At 38.3% G+C, this 19,722-nt stretch overlaps 2 protein-coding genes across 2 annotated transcripts; one reads left to right on the forward strand and one right to left on the reverse strand.

The window, feature by feature from the left end:
- The first annotated feature begins 7,271 nt into the window (after nucleotides 1–7,271).
- On the forward strand, nucleotides 7,272–10,706 carry wnt4b (wingless-type MMTV integration site family, member 4b). The gene is made up of 9 exons (XM_061718432.1): nucleotides 7,272–7,604; nucleotides 7,871–8,120; nucleotides 8,465–8,618; nucleotides 8,708–8,792; nucleotides 8,886–9,017; nucleotides 9,243–9,385; nucleotides 9,478–9,618; nucleotides 9,696–9,858; nucleotides 9,963–10,706. Exons 2-9 carry the CDS (start codon nucleotides 8,032–8,034, stop codon nucleotides 10,130–10,132), a joined length of 1,077 nt encoding a protein of 358 aa, XP_061574416.1. The 5' UTR covers nucleotides 7,272–7,604; nucleotides 7,871–8,031; the 3' UTR covers nucleotides 10,133–10,706.
- Nucleotides 10,707–11,864: 1,158 nt separating this feature from the next.
- On the reverse strand, nucleotides 11,865–18,298 carry cdc42l (cell division cycle 42, like). The gene is made up of 6 exons (XM_061717095.1): nucleotides 18,170–18,298; nucleotides 14,989–15,093; nucleotides 14,768–14,840; nucleotides 14,556–14,665; nucleotides 12,973–13,170; nucleotides 11,865–12,846 (listed from the first exon to the last, which is right to left on the reverse strand). The coding sequence occupies exons 2-6, from the start codon at nucleotides 15,091–15,093 to the stop codon at nucleotides 12,757–12,759; spliced, it is 576 nt and encodes a 191-aa protein (XP_061573079.1). The 5' UTR covers nucleotides 18,170–18,298; the 3' UTR covers nucleotides 11,865–12,756.
- Between the last annotated feature and the right edge of the window lie 1,424 nt (nucleotides 18,299–19,722).

Genomic DNA, 19,722 nt, shown 5'->3' on the forward strand with positions numbered 1-19,722 from the left:
ATCTCAGGTCCACAACCGCTGGCTTGCTAGAAGTGCCTAAGAGGATGGCAACTAAAAGACATGGCGAGGCAGCTTTCTGCTTCTACGGCCCGACAGCCTGGAATAAACTTCCAGTGCACCTTAGACAGGCATCCTCAGTTGACATATTTAAAGCACAGCTCAAGACCCACCTTTTTACTCTTGCTTTTAGTTCAATTTTAAAGGTTTGTTCTTACCTGTGTGTGACCCTATTTATGCTTACTGCCATGCCTGTTTTACTCTTTTACTCTTTTTGCTCTTTGCTATTGCTTTTATTGTTGGTTTTATTCTGTTTGCTATATTGTTTTTTTCACTGTCTTAAAGCTGCTTTGCTTTTATTTTTCTTGCTTTGCTTATCTTCTCTTGACATGTAAAGCACTTTGAGTTGCATTCTATGACAGGAAAGGTGCTATATAAATAAAGTTTATTATTATTATTATTATTATTATATTCTGACAAGAAGGGGGTCAAGACCGAGTACAACTAGAGGTGCACCGATCGATCGGCAACTGATCGGTATCGGCCCGATAATGCCCCTATCGGTTAAAACTGAAGACTTTGTGTAAATATCTCTAAAAATGAGAAACCAAATTTACTTTCCTAAAGAGGAGCAGGATGGCGCTCGGTTACCCATTCTGAAAGATTGGTAACTGTGTTTTTAGTGTCTCTCACGGGGGATGGACCGGGTTTGGACAGACGCTCAGTCAAAAAACAAAATAAGGATATAAAAACAGTTAAAGTGCAGTGGTTTAAAGTGCCGTATTAGTATTTTCCCGTCAATTTCCTGTTTAATAATATAATAATTTTTAAAAAGCAAACTGAATTGTGACTAGCCTCACGAGAACTGCCACCTGCTGTGTCCTGGTGGCAGTTCTCACGAGGCTAGAGGCGACAACGGGAGCAAACTGGGAAAAACAAATCAGAGAGATGCATGGATGTAAAGAGAGAGTAGACATTTCTGCCCAAAAACCGAAAACTTTGTGTAAATATCTCTAAAAATGAGAAACCAAATTTACTTTCCTAAAGAGGAGCAGGATGGGGCTCAGTTACCCATTCTGAAAGATTGGTATCTGTATTTTTAGTGTCTCTCACGGGGGATGGACCGATGTCCGTCAGCAGCACCAGAGAGTCACATGAGTGAAAATTTAAAATAAAAATGTAAATGTTTCACTTGAAGACAATCAATGTGTATATAAACTGAAAATATTTTAAATAAATAAGTGTGCCCTAATTCCCCTTTGTGTTTTCATTAAGGCTTACATACATAGTGTCCACAGCATTTCAGTGTCAACAAAGGTCGGCCTATCAGGCTATGAGCACATAGTGTGTAAGTGGTTGACAGGTAGTTATTTTAGATTTCTCATAAATCTGTCTTAAAATTTAAGATACTGGACCTCGGTTGGGCTGGTGGGACAGTGGGCGGTGGAAGAATTCCCGTATTTTTAAATCCAAAACTTGACAGGTATGATTCTGATGGAAGTTTAAAAGGAGAAAAAAAGATGTGCCCTGATGTGCCCTAAAAAGACAAGAAGGAGTCAGTCAGATGGCGTCCAGGTGTGACAGACCATAATACTCACTGAGTAGTGTTCACCTGGTAGTGAGGGAGACGGTGGCAAAGGAGTCAGAGCTGTGGTCCCAGCTGAGGTCAGAGGCCCGCTGGGCCTGGTATCCTCACCACGCTGTGATCAGATCATTGATCGCCTGCCGATCAGCTGCTGATCAGCTGATCACAGACCAACAGGTGCACAACAGTCACACACACATGTATCAATCATTAAACTTGTTACCCCTCAGCTCAAGAAGACAATACCACTGGCTTCAACTCATATTCAAATGTATCCACTTTAGTTATCCATCTTACTTAAAGCAATATCTGATTCCATATATATCCTCATATTCTCTTCGAAACACTCAGCAACCCTTCTTTTTCGTTCCTTTAACCTTTAAATAAATTGGAATACGTGCTTTTAAGTTTAAAGCCCCATCAGACTGGAACAACTTACCCATTAATATAAGAAAACTTAATTCGTTACATCTCTTTAAAACTCACTATATTCCACCCTCAATAAACCATGTAGTTGCCTCTAGTGGTATTGCCTTCTCATTTTATTTTTATTTATTTATTTTATATACAATGTATCTATTTCTTCATATACTGTATCATAATGACTATTATTAATATTAATATTGTTGTTCTTGTTGCTATTACTGCATTATATGCAGTGTTTACCTGTGTTCTTCGGGTGTGGTGGGTCTTGTGGACTGGTGTGTGGGCGGGTTTGTGTGTGAGGGCCTTATGTATGTATTATGTATGTTGTATGTAACTGTTTTGTATTGTGTTGTATGTTTTTTGTTGGACCACCTCGAAAACGAGATGATTCATCTCAAGGGGCTATCCGTTAATAAATGTACTTACTTACTTAAAAGGTTTGGTTTGTGATATTCTGACAAGAAGGGGGTCAAGACCGAGTACAACAACCATTAATAAATACACACAGAGCTCAATTTGTAATACAACAACTATCAAAAACAGTAAACGGAAAAAGAGAAAATCTGGGGGTTTCACCTGAACTCTGCAAGAAAAGCATCCAGCAAACCTACAAGTGAATATCACTCCGGACCAACTTTCTTCAAAGACACTTCAGCATGTGAACTGGGACGGTTGTGAATTGTACCAGGAAACACGAGTCAAACAACAAGACTGCATTACATTTGTTTCCCATCTGTTATGTCATCAACTACGGTCGTAGGCCAACAGGTGTTCAAGCGCTCCAGCAATGACAGGTGTACTTCATACCCGTGCCTTGTCTGATGTTTAAAACACTTCATTAGGGAGTAAATTGATTCATAAAAACACACACATAACAGCCTTAATGTCCTATTTGAAATATAATCCATACAACCTCAGCGGCTGCACATGAGCAGATCCCTCACATTAATAAATATAACTGTAATAAAAATGCTTTTCTGATCGTGTATCTCATGTAGCTCTACAGATTTCTCATTAGATTGACAGCGTACTTTTAATAAAGACTTCCAGGTTTGAAATACGGTATGTAAAGAGTGTTGTGTAAGCACGCTTTCTGCTCAGCAGGCTGGATTTTATTTACAAGGAGAATTCATAAAAGCCCTTTCATGCTGAACAAGTCATAATAAAAAGGTTACTAAAGGTCCAATTGTGCTACATGCAGAATTATTCAAGCATTGTGAGTAATTTATACCTCTATTTTTACATCATTTTTTCCGTCTCTGAATAGCACCTCATTATCAGATCTAATGTGAGCATATACAGCAACACAAGAGCGTGAACATCACACTCACATTTAACACACCGGTATACACACCTTTTAGCTGCGAGTAAACGGGGAAAAAAAAATCAGAAATTGATTACCTTTTTTCTTTAGGAGTATTTAAAGTAGTTAAATGATCTAATTCCAAAGTCACCTTTATATTTTAGCCATAATCTAAATATTGAGTTTGGAGTAAAGATAAACTTGTGGTGATGTCACATAAAATTGCAGATAAACCTCTGTCAGCTGGATCAGTGGCTGCACGTCATGAGCCTGTTACGACTGACCGACACGATGCTCCCTGTTACGCCTTAAAATGTGTTACTAATAAGATTGACAGTCACAGATTACCTCATTATATTCATACATTACGTCTTAATTGGGTTTCATCCCTAATAAATTAGTATCCTCAGACATTCATGCATGCATCTTAGACAATTTTAACAACAGAATACCATCGGTATGTAATCAATGACTCCTCTGAAGCTAATGCATTTTCATTTGAAGGTCTGCATTTGCCCTGTAAAGGTCAGATGTGTATTTATAGAATGTGGGATATGAAAACTTTTTTTTTGCTCATGATTATAGGAAGGTTGTGTTTTCATGCATAAAAGGCAGAAAATAAGGCAGCGCCAGAAGGAACTTCACTTTACTCCAGTGACCACTATGCTCCACTGTGCCATACATGCTGACTGCATAGCAACAAAGGCCTATGTCTGGCCGCTGTCTGTCACCATTGCTTGGTTGCCCCTTAAACATGCATGTATGCGCATGCACATGTGCTAACGTCACATGCGGCACCATTACCAACACCTCATCCTCACTCTCTGCTCCCTCTGTCCCATCTGCACAGCCATCTTTCCACCTCACAGAGGCTGCACCTCCCAACACCACCATATTTCCATAACATTCATGGGTCATCCATTCCTTCTGCCCCCTCCCCCCACGCACGCACAGATCGCCGCCCACTCCGCCACCCCCACTTCCCTGCCTGACAACACCACCGCCCGCCATCCCATAATATTCATGCACACGCTCCACACATTCATGCACACAGTGCATTCAGCCCTTTGTTGGCAGACATGCCTGAGCAATGTGAGCGCGCTCATGCACGGGAATCATGTCTATGCCTGATATGATTTTTGCTGTCGCCTTCAAGAGCGGATAAGTTTAAAAAAAAAGATAATCAAAGAAAGTCGGACCTAAAGGTGTTGGATCCAGTTTGTGTCTCTTAATGAATGACCTACAGGGGGACATGCTCATGAAGTTCAGAGTCACCCTGAGGTAACCGTACTGAATGAGGCCCATCATCAATTCCACGGCAATCATCACTGTATGAAGGAGGATTGGTTTACAGTTGCTCCACCTCGCAACAGCCTCTCAGTGTACGGCTGCTTCCCTCTGGAACAGGGAGAGTGCAAGTCACCTCTGAGTGTATGTCATGCTGAGGCTTTAACAAGCATCTCTTTACGCTCTGCAACCTGGCTACAGTCAATCAGTACTGGAGTGTTCCAGCATGATAAAATGTCCACAAAATGGGGGAAAGATAAAGATGAAAAAAAGAGGGGAAGTTATTTACGAGATAGGGGTGAAGGGATAAGCATAACAGAGGCGCCGGACATGACGGTGGCCAGCGAGTCACCATGGCGTTGCTGTGGGAGCCATGAGAGGACGTCACTTGGAGAAACAGGGGACACAAAGGAGGAATACGACACGAGGAAGACTAAAAAAAGAAGGTTAGGGAGTCTAGAAGTGACCTGTCTTTGCGGGTACAAACCGAGATAGGTGCGATCGTGAGAGATGGGGTGACCATGAGCTGGGTGTCAAAGGGTTCAGCCACCTCAGTAACTAGATTGTTGAACATCTTTAAAAACCACAGCTTTAGTTTCAAGAAACGAGTCTATAAGAGCAGTAATTAAGCCACTACTTCACTTTTTGGGGGGGATTTTGAGTGAAAACATTTCATTTCTTTCTGAAGTGAAAAGTAAAAATGAAAAACAATCACATTGATGTCTGCCCAGCCACGAGAGGGAAACCCAGGAATTTTACCTTTCTGGAAACCACAGATAAATACAGGATAATCTCCTGTAAGTTCCTCAGTCATAAAAGAAATGTATCCTGGATGAATGTGACATATTTGCTGGTTGATAAGCCACATAATAACGTTTGTTGGTGGGGTTTTGCAGAGAAAACCTGAGATTAAAAACATCCTGAGACATGAATACAGGCTATCCAAGAAGGAAATGGCAGCGTTTTACTCTGGCAACTAATAAATAAATACATGTTTATTAAAGAATGGGCTTCGTGACTGAAAGATGCATTAAGGCTCAACATATACATACTCAACACATATTATTCACATCTATCTAAACATAAATTACAATAGAGGAAAAGGAAATGTACCAGTGTACTATCAAGAAAAATCAATCTTAAAATGTTTAAGATTCTTACTGGAACATAATAAGGTGCAATCATGTTTCATTAAAGCAGCTTCTATGACAACACGTTCTTTCCATCGGTTTTACTTTGTTAACTCTATCCTACGCGCAGAGTCGTTGCACTACAAAATAAACTAAGTAAGTAAAAGCTAAGTAGCTCAGCTTATAAAACAGCTGAAACTTCGTGGTAGAATCTGTCTCTTGGGGTGCAACTAAATTGCATTTAAACAAATCATGTGTATGGTATTGTTTGCATCAGTTTGATAACATTTTTTGTTATATTTGCATAAGAATTACACTTTTACAGGTTTTATTCGATTGACTTTGTGACAAATATTGTAACCTTTTTTGATAAAAGAATTTAAAAAAAGTGGATTCATGTTTTTACTATTATGTTTTGGAAATTTAGCTCTAGGGATATTACGCACACAACAAGAGCTAACACATTGGGAACAAAACTAATGTGGGTGAAAGATTAAATACTTCTTACAATATCCTGGTAGTGTCTTGTCCAATGTGGAATAGAACAGAAAACACTATTATAGGTACATTTATAACAAAAACTAATTTAAGTTCACTCAAATAACTTCCACAGATAAAGCTGGAAGCAGGTGCAGTTTCAGTGTGTGTGATTGTCTGTATTACTAACATATTAATGTATTACCGTCACTGGTGTACAAACAGCAAGACAGACGGAGGGGACATGACAATATAAATAGAAGAAAGTACAGAAAAAGGAAATAATGCGATAACATTTTGTTCTTTAATGTATTTAAAACAAATCAGGTTTATCATTCTTCTTTATTCCTTCAGCCCCTAGTGTAACCACGCACGGCGCCTCCTTATCCCCTCCTTCCTAGCTTGTGATTTATTTGCCTCAGTTCCAATATTTGTCGGCAGTGTGTTTTCTTCCCCTTGTCTAAATGTCACCCCTTCTTCTAAGACAATATAGGGAGTGGGAGAGAGGGAGAACTAGGGGGCAAATGTGGGGGACATAGAGGAAGAGGAGGGGGTAACTCGTAAAATGCTCAACAAAGTTTGGGAAAATTAAACATTAGATAAGACTTTTTCTCATGCATACCTGTGAAAACAGAAATGCTGTAATATTTATTGATGAGGGGACTTTGGGAGCCGCAGGTTGATATTTTATCCCAAAAGTTCAAACACAGAAGCAACACAGCTTCAGTTTACTTTAACTGATTGGAGTCATACATATGTGAGTCTACATGTGTGCAATAAGAAACAATGAAACCACCGCTATGTGATGATTTATACTAGGACTAGTTTATTTACTTCTCGTCAAAGCCCAGATTTCTGGTTTTATGTCAAACAGAATAAGGAGCAAACTTACAGTTTTAACACATACAACTATTGTGTCCTTCCAAAGCCACCTCCTCCTCCTTCCTGCGTCGGCATCACTCCACACCCTGGATCACGCCTGTCCTCCCTCTCCCACCCTCACTCTCTACCTCCTTTAAAACCCATCACTCCCATCCCGCTACTCTCACACACTCCTGCACTTTCAAGCTGGATCAGACACATCTGACTTTTCAGTGATGGACCTGATGGCAAGATGGCAGAATGTCCTCCTTTCTTTTTAAATTGACTTTTATCACTGCTAAAGGATTTTAAGTTGTCCTTTTTGGGGGTAAATTCTTCTCATTTGTGATTTAAATCGGACTTCTGGATTTTGGTTTCTTTGGTTCTAAAGATGACCTTTTTTTGCTGTTTGTAAAGCGTCAATCTAAGTATGTTTTTGCTGTCACTAACATCGCCGATGAAGAAACTGTGGAACAGTTGCACTGATTGAAATTTTGATTTGTTTTGGAATAACTGGCTTTCACAGCGGTATGAACTGGTAAGACTCAATGTCAAGTACGCAACTTAGAGAAATATTTTTTGTCTTTTTTTTTTTTCCCCTACTAACCTTTGGACTATTTGTTACCAAATCTGAAATATGCAGCATTACAAAATATTTTCTAAGTAATGTATTTCTAAAGTAATTGACTTAAGCTTTAGTATTGAATTATTATTCAAGTAATTATTGTTCATTTGAAAATCTTCCACAATATCAAACGCAAATGGAGCAGTGTGTTTGACATTAATGTGTCACTGCTTCAACAGATATGTGGGGATCATCCCCCGACTCTGGACCAGACACGTAAGCCCACACCTCAACCACAGACGCAGAGAGAGAACAGATCACTTCAACCGTAAAGACGGGCAGCGTGCTGTCCAGCGACCCAGCCTGACGCACGGAGACGGACAGACAGACAGAAAGTCTGATGCCAACTGTCTCCCCTGTCAATCTCACTGCACCATTCCTCCTCCTGTTGCTATGGGCAACCCACTCCACCATGGCAACCAACTGGCTGTAAGTCTGGTGTGCAAGGAAGAGGAGAAAGAGAGTTTGTTTGTCATGCTATAACTTTTAAAAGATGGTGACATGTCTCTAAATCTCTCTCAGTTGTTCCCATCCCTTGCTTTGTCTCACTCCTAGTGACCTTTTCCCTTTTATTTCTCTCTGTTGTCTTTGCCTGGTCATCTCCTTGCTTCCGTCCTCTCTAAAACTGCCCCGTTGGTACCGCCTCATGGTTTTTTGTACCCAATGTGCTCTTCCTCTTTAACCTCCATGCTCTAATTAATTATGCATCTTCCCTTTTTGTTCAACAATGCTGCTGTGAATCACTGGTGATACTCACCATTTTTGTGTCGCAGCTCCCTGGCGAGGCTACCTCGCTCCAGGCCTGTGTCCGGTACTGCCCCGTGTGCACGGTTGAGGGGGCTGACCCCAGGACAGGTGGGGGTCTGCAGGGCACGGGGGGAGGTCATGGAGTCCGTACGCAAGGCGGCAGAAATGGTTATAGAAGAGGTACGGTAAAACAGGATCAGGTGAAATCACTATTGTGTGTATTGGAGGTGATAAACATGAAAAGCCACCATGTCTGTTGTCCACCTCAGTGCCAGCAGCAGTTCAGGAATCGCCGGTGGAACTGTTCCACCACCCCACGTGGCATCAACGTTTTTGGCAGAGTAATGAACCAAGGTACATCCATTGTGTTATACAGAAACGTTAGGGAAAATTCACATTCACTTTGATATGAGAATTTTCTGTTTCACTTCTTTGTTGCGGTTTGAGGCACTCGTGAGGCGGCCTTTGTGCACGCTTTGTCCTCAGCAGCCGTGGCAGTGGCGGTGACCCGAGCATGCACTCGTGGGGAACTGGAGAGGTGTGGCTGCGACAGGAAGGTCAGGGGTGTCAGCCCTGAAGGTGATTTTGTTTATGTTCCATGCATAAATGATAAGTCATAAATGAACCCACTCTGAGTCACACAGTGCATTAAACTGCTGTTACACTGACACAGATACAGTGGAAAACGATTTGCAGAAACTTTCAAGCATTTCAGCATGCACCATTAATGTCAGGTGTTTTATCATCAACCGTCTTCTTTGCAATGAAGCAAATAATCTTAATCTGTGTTGTTTCTCACCTCAGGTTTCCAGTGGTCAGGGTGCAGTGACAACCTCTCTTATGGTGTGGCTTTCTCCCAGACGTTTGTGGATGAACCAGAGCGAGCCAAGGGGCTATCAGCAGGGCGCCCGCTAATGAACCTTCATAACAACGAGGCCGGTCGAAAGGTCGGTGAAATCAACATCTGTTTTGAGTCCCATTTCTGTAAACTACGCCTTTGTGTGACATTCTCTTTCTTCCACAATCCATCTATTCTTAGGCCATCCTTCACAATATGCAGGTTGAGTGTAAGTGTCATGGCGTCTCCGGCTCCTGTGAGCTGAGAACCTGCTGGAAGGTCATGCCTCCATTCAGACGTGTTGGAGTTGTGCTGAAGGAACGCTTCGACGGAGCCACAGAGGTATCAGAACATCCCTCCCATTCCCTAGCTGAACATAAAAAATGTAGAACTATGTTTTCATATCATCGTCCTTCTAGGTACGCTTGACTCGTATTGGATCCAGGACAGCTCTGCTTCCCCGTGACCCCCACGTCAAGCCCCCTGCTGCCAGAGACCTTGTGTATCTCGCACCCTCGCCAGATTTCTGTCAGCTTGACCCTGATAACGGCATCCCTGGTACCGCGGGTCGAAGGTGTAATGGTAAGATCAGCACAACCTAATCAGGAGAAACCAACGATTCAGTTCATTCAACTTATTAGTAATGATTAAGAAACTGATGCTGACATCTTTTGAACTGCACCCAGGGACATCTCGACTGGCGCCAGATGGCTGTGAGCTGGTGTGTTGTGGGCCAGGGTACAAAGCAGGCCGGGCCGAGGTGGTGCAGCGCTGCTCCTGCAAGTTCTCCTGGTGCTGCTCAGTCCGCTGCCAGCAGTGCAAGAATACAGTCACCATTCACACCTGCAGAGTGTAAGACGGTCCAAACGAGACCATACTGGAAAGAGGAAAGACCACAACAAACCACCAGACAGACACTACGGAAGATTAGATACAGCAAAGACGAGAACAGCTTGATTCACAGCTTTATATTAATTGTTGTCTAAAAGCAGTTTCAGTGCAACTAAATATCAGCCTTTGGTTAAGATATTGTTATGTAAGAGCTGCAAAGTCATATTGTGTTAAATGTTAAGACAAAGAACAGCATCATCAACAAGTCTTCTTTTAATGTGATGTTTCAATTAAAAATTGACAGACTGGCGCAGGCATGCACAGCAAGTAATTCATACGTTGCCTTGACAAAGCATTTAAAGCTGAACTTAACCAGAACTAACAGCAATGTTGCAGCGCTCTGTTATTTTAAGAAAATCCTTTTGCATCATAGAACAATTAATGTATTTATGCCTTCTTTTTTGAAGGCATAAATATCCAATACTTCTACTTACATCAGTGTCTGTCTTGTGTTTTGCCCCTCACCTTCATGTGTGTGCTTCTGCAGAAGCAGCACATTTAGGTCTGTTCAAAAAAACATCTAATAAATACAGTAGTTTATATAAATTACCACCATGTAGTGTTTTTATTTCTTTAGTATTTATATACTCACACTCAGAAGGTAGAAGTAGAGATAGTCACCATTTTTCTCCCTTTTGACCACTTGCTATGCCTTTAAGTAGTTGGAGTTTTAAAGAACCACTGCACATTTTTGTATTAGTACACTGTTTGATGCACAATTGAGTTTGAATGTCATAGCAGCAAAATCTTTTATCCCTATCCTTATAAAACTCACCACCCATCTTTACAACCAACAGCCTACAGTAGTAGCTCAAATAGTTTCAAGTGTCAAGCAGAGGTAAGGAGCAGGGTGTAGCAATGACCACCTCCCTTAATGGTATTTATACACTGTGTGACTGCAAGTGAAGTGTTAGATTACATTTTCTAGACCATTGCCTCAAATAATAGCAACTGCATTGCAGGAAAAAAAAAGAAGAAAATCAGGAGATGAAGTGAAAACTATTGAATCATTAGTATATGAACAGTCAAACTTGTAAAATGATAAAAGGTCTAGGTGCAGTTTACTGTGTATTGTGTTAACATTATAAAACAGGCCTGATGCAATTACAGCGGGTTACATTTTTGTTCGATAGAGTATATAGTTTGGAAAATGTATGCCATATATTATACAAAGTGGACCAAACAGAGTTGTGGCTGTCATTCTAGAAGAGTAATGGTGTTAAACAGTAAGAAGTTATTCTATTATCTCCTTATAATGGTTTAACTTTACATGCAATAGCATGCAGAGACAGTCATATCATGCAGTTCCAAAGAGGGAAAAAGAAAGAAGTTATTCTACTCAGATATACCTTCCACATTGAGATATAAATGACCAGAGTCAACACTTCTGCTTTCAAGCCATATGAGCTACATGAAAGCCAAAGTTGAATGTCATTTATAAAACGTGTTTGATCCATAACAAGATTCTGCTGCTTATGTGCAACACTCTTTTCCAGGTAATTTATTTCCCCTTTAATGCAAAACATCTTTTATGGTGATGTAGCTTAAAGAGGTCAGAGGAGCTTCTTCTGCCAAGCGGCCATTTAAAGCATTATAACAGCAATGCCTTTAGCAGGGGACGATAACTTGCTTCTATTTGGTTTTTTGTTCTGCATGCAATAGTCTTCCTCAAACTTTAAAAAAAGAAACACTGGTCATTTCACTTTTGGCAAAATCATTTTATTAAAAATACAAATATCCTGTCATTAGAAACACCCAGAAATGTACTAGAAAAAGTTATCATCTCAATTTTTATCAAAATTAAGAGTTACTTAAAAATATCACAACTTGTTTTTTTATTTTAATCAAATCACTGTTGGTCACGTAGCTATAAAAAAAAAAAAAAAAAAAATGCGATAAAATATAAATTCAAGTTTCAAAGAGAAAAGGAAAGAGAAAAAAAAAGCTAACATTTCCCAAAATACCATCACTTTCATTAAAGTGAAACACCTGAAAACGCACTTGGCTTTCCTAAAAGGTAGTTGGAGCATAGTAACGACAAATAGATAGCTATGTTTTTGGAGTGACAATACATCTCTTGGGCTTGCATTATTCAGTCCAGAGGAATACAAAAATAAAACAAAACAAAAAAAAGAGTACCAGTTAACATTTACTTGTACAGCTGTTAGCTAAGTTGCCTCTTCCTGTTCTAACAACACGGGATGAGGCCAAAAGCCACTTTAAGAATGAATATTTACTTTATAAAACCAATAAGGCAAAAACTAGAGAAAAGAAGCAGAGGTAGGGGGGCCAGCCCCACCTGAATAAAGAGAACACTGTAATTTATACAAACTTTCAGAAAAAGGACATAAGTGGCACATATGACATGGTGGGAGTTTTGCTCTCAGCCTTTTTCAAAGTTTTTCTGGAAGGCATAAATCAGAGGAGACGGGCTTTAAAATACATCACAATGGCACGGTACTTCCCGGCCCCTTTTGGATTTGTCCTTTTTTTTTTTCTCTGTCAAAATTGAAGTAGATGCTTCTGATGAATCATCTCTTCCATTTCTTACAGCATTGTATCTCTTACTGTTTATTTCCCTGTTATCCTCTATAGGAGAACACACTTCTTCTTCGTTTTGGTCTCAGGGGGCTCCAGGGCTGCCAGTATGGCCTCATCAAACACATTCTTAAGTCCTCGCTGTTACAGGCAGAAGAAAAAGAATGAGGTGGAAAAGAAGCAAAAAAATCAGTGATATAGAAAGGAATTTAGCTCCCTATTTCACAAAGTTTGTCACTAGTAATTCGTTTAAAAGTAGTGCCTTACCTGTGTGAGAGCCGAGCACTCCACATATTTAACAGCCCTGAGCTCACGTGCCAGCTTCTCCCCGTTCTCGGGGTAAAGGGGGCGCTGTTTGTTTTTTGCCAGCTTCTCAACAGTGTTGCTGTCTTCTCGTAGATCTACTTGTGTGCCCACCAACAGGAATGGTGTGCTTGGGCAGTGGTGAGAAATCTCTGGGACCCACTGGGAAAAATAAATAAATAAAAATTCAGTAAAGTTCGAATAAAATTATGATAATTATAAAACACTACAAAAAGATTTTATTTTTTCACAAGTGTTTGTTATACCAACAACTAACAGATAGACAGTGACAGGTTATCACTAACGAACATTTAGCAGCTTCATATATTTGATTCTACACCTTGAGCATTTTGACAATGTAATTATAACTTAGAAAATGTAGGATGTAGGTCTTTCAAACGCATATTTAAGCTTCAGTTGTTTTAATGTAAGCATTTAGCCAGACGTAACCAAACACGCAGGAACACAATAACTTATTGGAACACAATAAATGATAAGCAGTAAAGCCCTATTAACACAAAAGTGAGGGTTTAAAATGAAATTAATGGCAAATTAGAATACCATGATTTTCTATTTTATGTTATTTAATCATATCTATAATTGAAAATACCAAGTGCAATGACAGTTTTCACTGTTTATGACGAATATATTGTCACTTTGTTGGATTAAGCAGACCTGGTGAAACTTCTAAAAACTAATTAGATCAACTGTTTACAGGTCATTATCATGACTAGCACGACTAGCCACAATGGCCATTAGCACTAGGATAACTAAAAGAAGCGACTCAGTTATGAGGAATCTATCAGAAGTAAAACTACAGTACAGACAAACTACTGTTATTTACTTTCTAAAACCACCTAGAAATAGACAACATCTTGATCGACATTTTAACAATCCAGCGTCTCAGTGTAAAACTGCTAAGAATTTGAGGTTTTCATCATGTACAACACATAATATTAGTAAGAGGGACAGACAATCTCTGATTATCTCTGCAAAGCCAAAAACAATACAAAATTGTCTTTGAGATCTTAGGTTAGAAAAATATTAAAAGCAAAGAGATGATTCTCCTTAGTTCAGCCAGACCACTGAATTTTCCCAGACCACAAAGATTGCACCAAAAGTCAAGTGTTAAAACAGGCCTCCCTGCACTCAAGCATTGCATCTATTAAAGGCATGCAGAGCATTGAGAAATGTAGAATACAATGGAAAAAAAAGAATCTTTTTTTATTTTAGCAGTTATTCAACTCACTGGACGTCTATAGACCTGAAATATTTAACTTGCAGCTTCTGGTCCATTCAGTCCCCTAACAATCACTTTGAAAAGAGATGGAACGCGTCATGAACACGCCCCAACTGCAATTCTTTTAAAAGGTGTTGCTGGCATCAAATTCAAAAGGGAGTGAACATCTTCCAAATTACTAAGATTCTTGAAAGAGTTGTAATTGCAGGTTTACGTAAGTGGTTTCTGCCAACACTGAAATCACATCTAATAAAACTGTTATGATCAATGTCCCCTGGTCCATGCAAAAACATATTTGAAAACTGACCTTTTCTTTGACATTTTCAAACGATGACGGGGAGACACTGGAAAAACATACAAGGAACACGTCTGTTTGCGGGTAGCTGAGAGGACGCAGCCTGTCATAATCCTCCTGGCCTAAAAGCAGAAACCACAAAACAATCAAATCAAGGACGTTTTGTGTTCATTTCAGAGGAACAGAATTATGACAAAGAAGGAGAGACCTTTAAAGACATTTACCTGCTGTGTCAAAGAGGCCAAGTGTGTAGGGTTCTCCCCCAATCATTACTGTCACTGCATAGTTATCAAAGACCTGTGAAGAGTGTTTGTTAAGAAACCATAAGGCAAAGTCTGATGCTGAGCACCGCATATTTCAGCCATACAGAAATATCAAACAGAAAAAGTGATAAAGTCAGTGTGTTTACAACATAGCTGAGATTTTTTGTTTTAAATACACTTACCGTAGGCACATATTCTGAGGGGAACTTGTTGGTTGTGTAGGAGATCAGTAAGCAGGTCTTTCCTACTGCCCCGTCTCCTACCACTACACATTTTATCGTCTGCATCTACAGGTAAAAATAGAAGGGGAAAAGAAAATTGTTAACCAAAACAATAAGCCAAAGAGCCAGCCAGGTCCCGAGAGAAGCATTATTTCCATTACCGACAGATGTCGAGATTATCTGAGTGCACAATAAATAATTTGTTCATATGACATAAATCAAAAAGTAAGAGATGAACTATTCAATCTTGACAAATTCTAATTACTTGACTTGTCTGTTAGTCAAACGAATTAACTGCTATTAACAACAATGATACTGTAAGTGGCACATTTGAGGAACTAAAACCATTTTGCTTGATTTTAAATGAAACCAAAAGAATCAAAAACAGTAAGATGATGACTTCCTCATTGATTATTAATGGCCCAACTAATCAATCGAGAAAAATAACTGGTGCTCAAATATTGTATAGGCCAGTGGTAGAAAAGGAAATCTAGTTGAGATTTTTTCTACATTTTCATATTTGTCTGCTTCATTTCAAAGGCTCCTGTAGAATATATGTAACTATATTTGTGGATTGTTTACACAAACATGCAATCACTGTTCAACAAAAGTACCATGGTAGATCATTACAATTAGGTTAACTTTATACTTACTACAAACATATGCATCAGTCTCTGTGCATGGTAGCATTTATTCATAGGTACACTTTTCTTTTTCACTGTACTTTTTAACTGTCGGAGCATCAAATTAATATTACTAAAAATCCCTAGTGTTTTTTTTTTCTTTTTTTACAGTTGGTGTGGATTACAATAAATAAAGAGAACCTGCTAAATTGAGACCAGGAATAACTCAAATGACATTGAAAAAAATCCAATAAGTTTATTACTTTTTTTCTTCTTTTTTTTCCCCACATCTAGTGCAAGATTTTTCATGACATTGTGTTCCCGTATTCTAATTACAATTTATTAGATACAACTTACCAAAACTAGTGTAATCTAATGATGCAGATCTACTTTTAAATTCTTTATTCATTGAGTTTTTAAGTTCAAATTTTGCTACAACTGACTCAGAAAACATGGAAGTATAATGCAGTATTTCAATCAGCATTTCTTTTATTTAGCCATCCAGTAATATGAATGGCATGCTACAAATCCAGAAATACTTGTGGTCAAGCGAAAAGTAAAAGCATTTCTTTTCTCTTATTCTATTTTACTTATTTGTTTTTGGATGAATGCCTAAATTAAAATGGTGTAAGAGTATAATCCGATTTAATGGTTATTCCAATCATGTGTGCTGAAAACCCTGAAACAACTGCTGCACATTTGACACTATGAAATGATCACCTGATACAATTATGTACTTATTGAATAAAATGCAATAACCATAAAGCACCAGAATTGTTCTCAATAAGAACGGCATATTTAGTGTTGAGGAACCTGAAATTATTTCATTTTAATATTTCAATCTGGTATGCTAGAGGGTGCAATTAGTACAATTAACTACTGAAATGTAATACTTTAGTACAATTTTCCCTTACACCTCAGAAGGAAACTGAAATTGTTATGTTATCAAGTTTGTTGAATGGATGAATTTTTACAACATGATAAACATTCCAACTATATCCCAACAAAAGTAGCCTACACGTGAACTGACAAAACAGAGTGAACTTTGATAATCCACTTGTTTTCAATTTTTAACATACCAGTTAATCACAAAAAAAATACCAGTGTGCTTTTTCATTACACGATAAGGATCAGTCACAAAAAAAAAAAGAAGTTGGTTGAAAATGTGCTCCATCACAACCCACAAAAGTTGAACCCTGCTTTGCAAACAGTCACGTATTAACTGAATATTGAAAAACACAGTCAGACTGGACATCCCTCTACATTGTTTAACACAAGTGTAACTACTTTTTTTTTTCTAAATCAAATTTTTGTTATAAGTATTAGGCTACATATTATTAGTGGCACTTAACATTTGAAGCAGCACTTCTTCCAGTATGGCTTTAATACATTTAGTCTATTTAGTATATATATATATAAATATCTATATGGGCATATGTGTACAAATATATAGAAATATGCAACTATTTGTATGTATGTATGCATGTATAAGGATGTGTGCGAGTATAATTACAGTATATAATAGTAGTAATAATAGTAATAATAATAATAATAATAATAATAATAATACTGTTACTTAGCAGTGTGAGTACGGTGTGGAAATAATTTTAAATACAGGTTAAATGATCAGTGAATGGGGGTAGGACTAAATAAGTTTACTCTTCTTCCTACTCCTTTTTTTGGCACATGTAAATCAAGTTAGCAAGTTTTAAAAGATGAAATTCTTTGTTTTGTTGTTGTTTTCTTAAACTTCTCATATGAAGTGTTGTTTCTTTTTTTTTTTACATGTACAAAAATAAAATAAAATAAATCAAATCAAATCAAGTCTAGTAAAGCATGTGAATTCTTCCTCCATCACAAGAAGAAACTGGCAGAATGACACACAGCATCCACCAGGCTTGTTATTACACGTGTGAACAAAATATTACCAATGTTCGTGAATAACTTCCGCATCGGTAACATACCACAGATTAAAAAAAGAGTGGTAAAAAGATGACGGCCTATTTAACCCAATGTACATTTTAAGCGGATACTGTCAACACTTCCGCAACATAAGAAGTGAATCGGATAAATTGTGATCTTAAACCTGCTGAATTTTAAAACCATGACAATTAAAATGTTAAGTTTATGAATAACACAAAACAGGAAGTTAATGCTGAGGCTGAGTGTAAGAAATTGACCAGCCTGATCGAATGAGAGAGCATTAGTGATTGACAGCTTTAGGTCCATTTTCCGACTAAAATCAAGACCGAAACAGCGATGAACGAAAGAAAACATGTGCACGGTCAGAGGTGATAGATGGCAATCGTGACCATTTCATTGTCAAATGAAGAAAACCAGCACTAAATTGAGCTTAAACGATGGAAAACGTTTAACAACTCGTGAACTTTTGAACCAATGAACAAAAGTTTTTACGTTTTAAAAACAATCACACTACTCCAATAATGTAAATCATACCTCATGTATTGTAATGTACTATAAAGTTTGTAAAAGGTGTTTTTGTTTCTAGTTCAACTCACCGTTTTTCCTCCGACGAGTTAGGCGTTGGTTACATCCGGGTTTGAGGGTCGGTGTACTTTCTGCGCAGCCGCAGTTCGTCAAGAGAAGAATTACTGCCTCCTGTTGGAAAGAACTATCTATCTATCTATCTATCTATCTATCTATTGGAAACTTTCAAAACATCAAATTAAGTGGTATATTTGTATTAAGGATACACACAATAAGGAAAAAAAAAGCTTGACCCAAAAGATATGTATAAGCATACATTTTGACCAGTCAAAAAACAAAAATCCTTAATGAAAGAAAAAGATTTGTCAGTGGCCCAAATAGTTGCATGAATGAATGAATGAATGAATGAATGAATGAATGAATGAATGAATTTTATTTTTGTGTCATGTCCGAAGACCCATCCCTTACGGGATTATAAGACACCAGAAACAGAAAATCATCAATACCCAATATCACACGCACTTAATTGGGGGCTGCACAGTGTACACCAGAAAAACTAAATAAATAAATCAAAAACCATAATGGATATTTTACATGTATGTTACTTTTCTTCGCCCATGCTTTCTCCAAATAATCAGCAAGTGCAAATACTTTATGATCAAAAATCCATTTGAGTCTCTCAGCATCACTTACCCACATCAAATCCAAATTCTTACATCTATCAAATAATTTTTGACGCAGCTCATGATACAGAGGACAATAAAATAAAAAATGGAACTCGTTTTCAATGTCATTAATCTTACAGTAAGGACAAATCCTCTCTTCTTCTGGGACCCCTCGATAACGCCCTGCATTTAATGTCTTCAAAGTGGCTCAGTTTGGGCTTAGGTTGGCTACTGGGACTTAAATATGAAAGTCATTGTTATTACTTACAACTTTGATAAGGTGAAAAAAATAATAAAACAATAATCATCACAAATACTAATACTATAACTAATAATACTAGTGACAACAACTATACTATATGCATTATATATATATATATATATATATATATATATATATATATATATATATATATACTGTATATGCTCTGGCCTCTTTGGGTGAAAGGCAGGGGTACACCTTGGACAGGTCACCAATCCATCACAGGGTTATATGCATAATAGACAAATAACCATACCTGCTCCCAATCACTCCAATGGACATTTTAGACTCATTAGTAAATTTAACATACATACTGTATTTCTGGATTGTGGGAGGGAAGCCAGATTACCCAGAGAAAATACACACAAGAAAGAGGAAAACATGAAAACTTGACACAGAAAGACCCCTGCTAGGGTTTATGTTATGTTCTATTTTGTCTCTTCCTGACTGCCAGTGGCAGTAAACAAGTGCAGGTTGAATTGTTATGTAAGTCAAATAATGTATGTGACCTTTCGGCTACCACTGCATTTATTCTATAAATACCATGATAGACATCATCTAAGCTCTTAGATCTTTCAGTGGCTTTGCTTGGTGTTTTTCACAGGTCACTTCATTTTGCAAGTTAGACAGAGGTACATGTCTGCCTGTGACCATACGTCCAGAGGGCAATTGCTGCCCTCAAAGGCTGTAGTTGACA

This window comes from Cololabis saira, chromosome 3 (genome assembly GCF_033807715.1).
Source record: "Cololabis saira isolate AMF1-May2022 chromosome 3, fColSai1.1, whole genome shotgun sequence".
Lineage (NCBI taxonomy): Eukaryota > Metazoa > Chordata > Actinopteri > Beloniformes > Belonidae > Cololabis > Cololabis saira.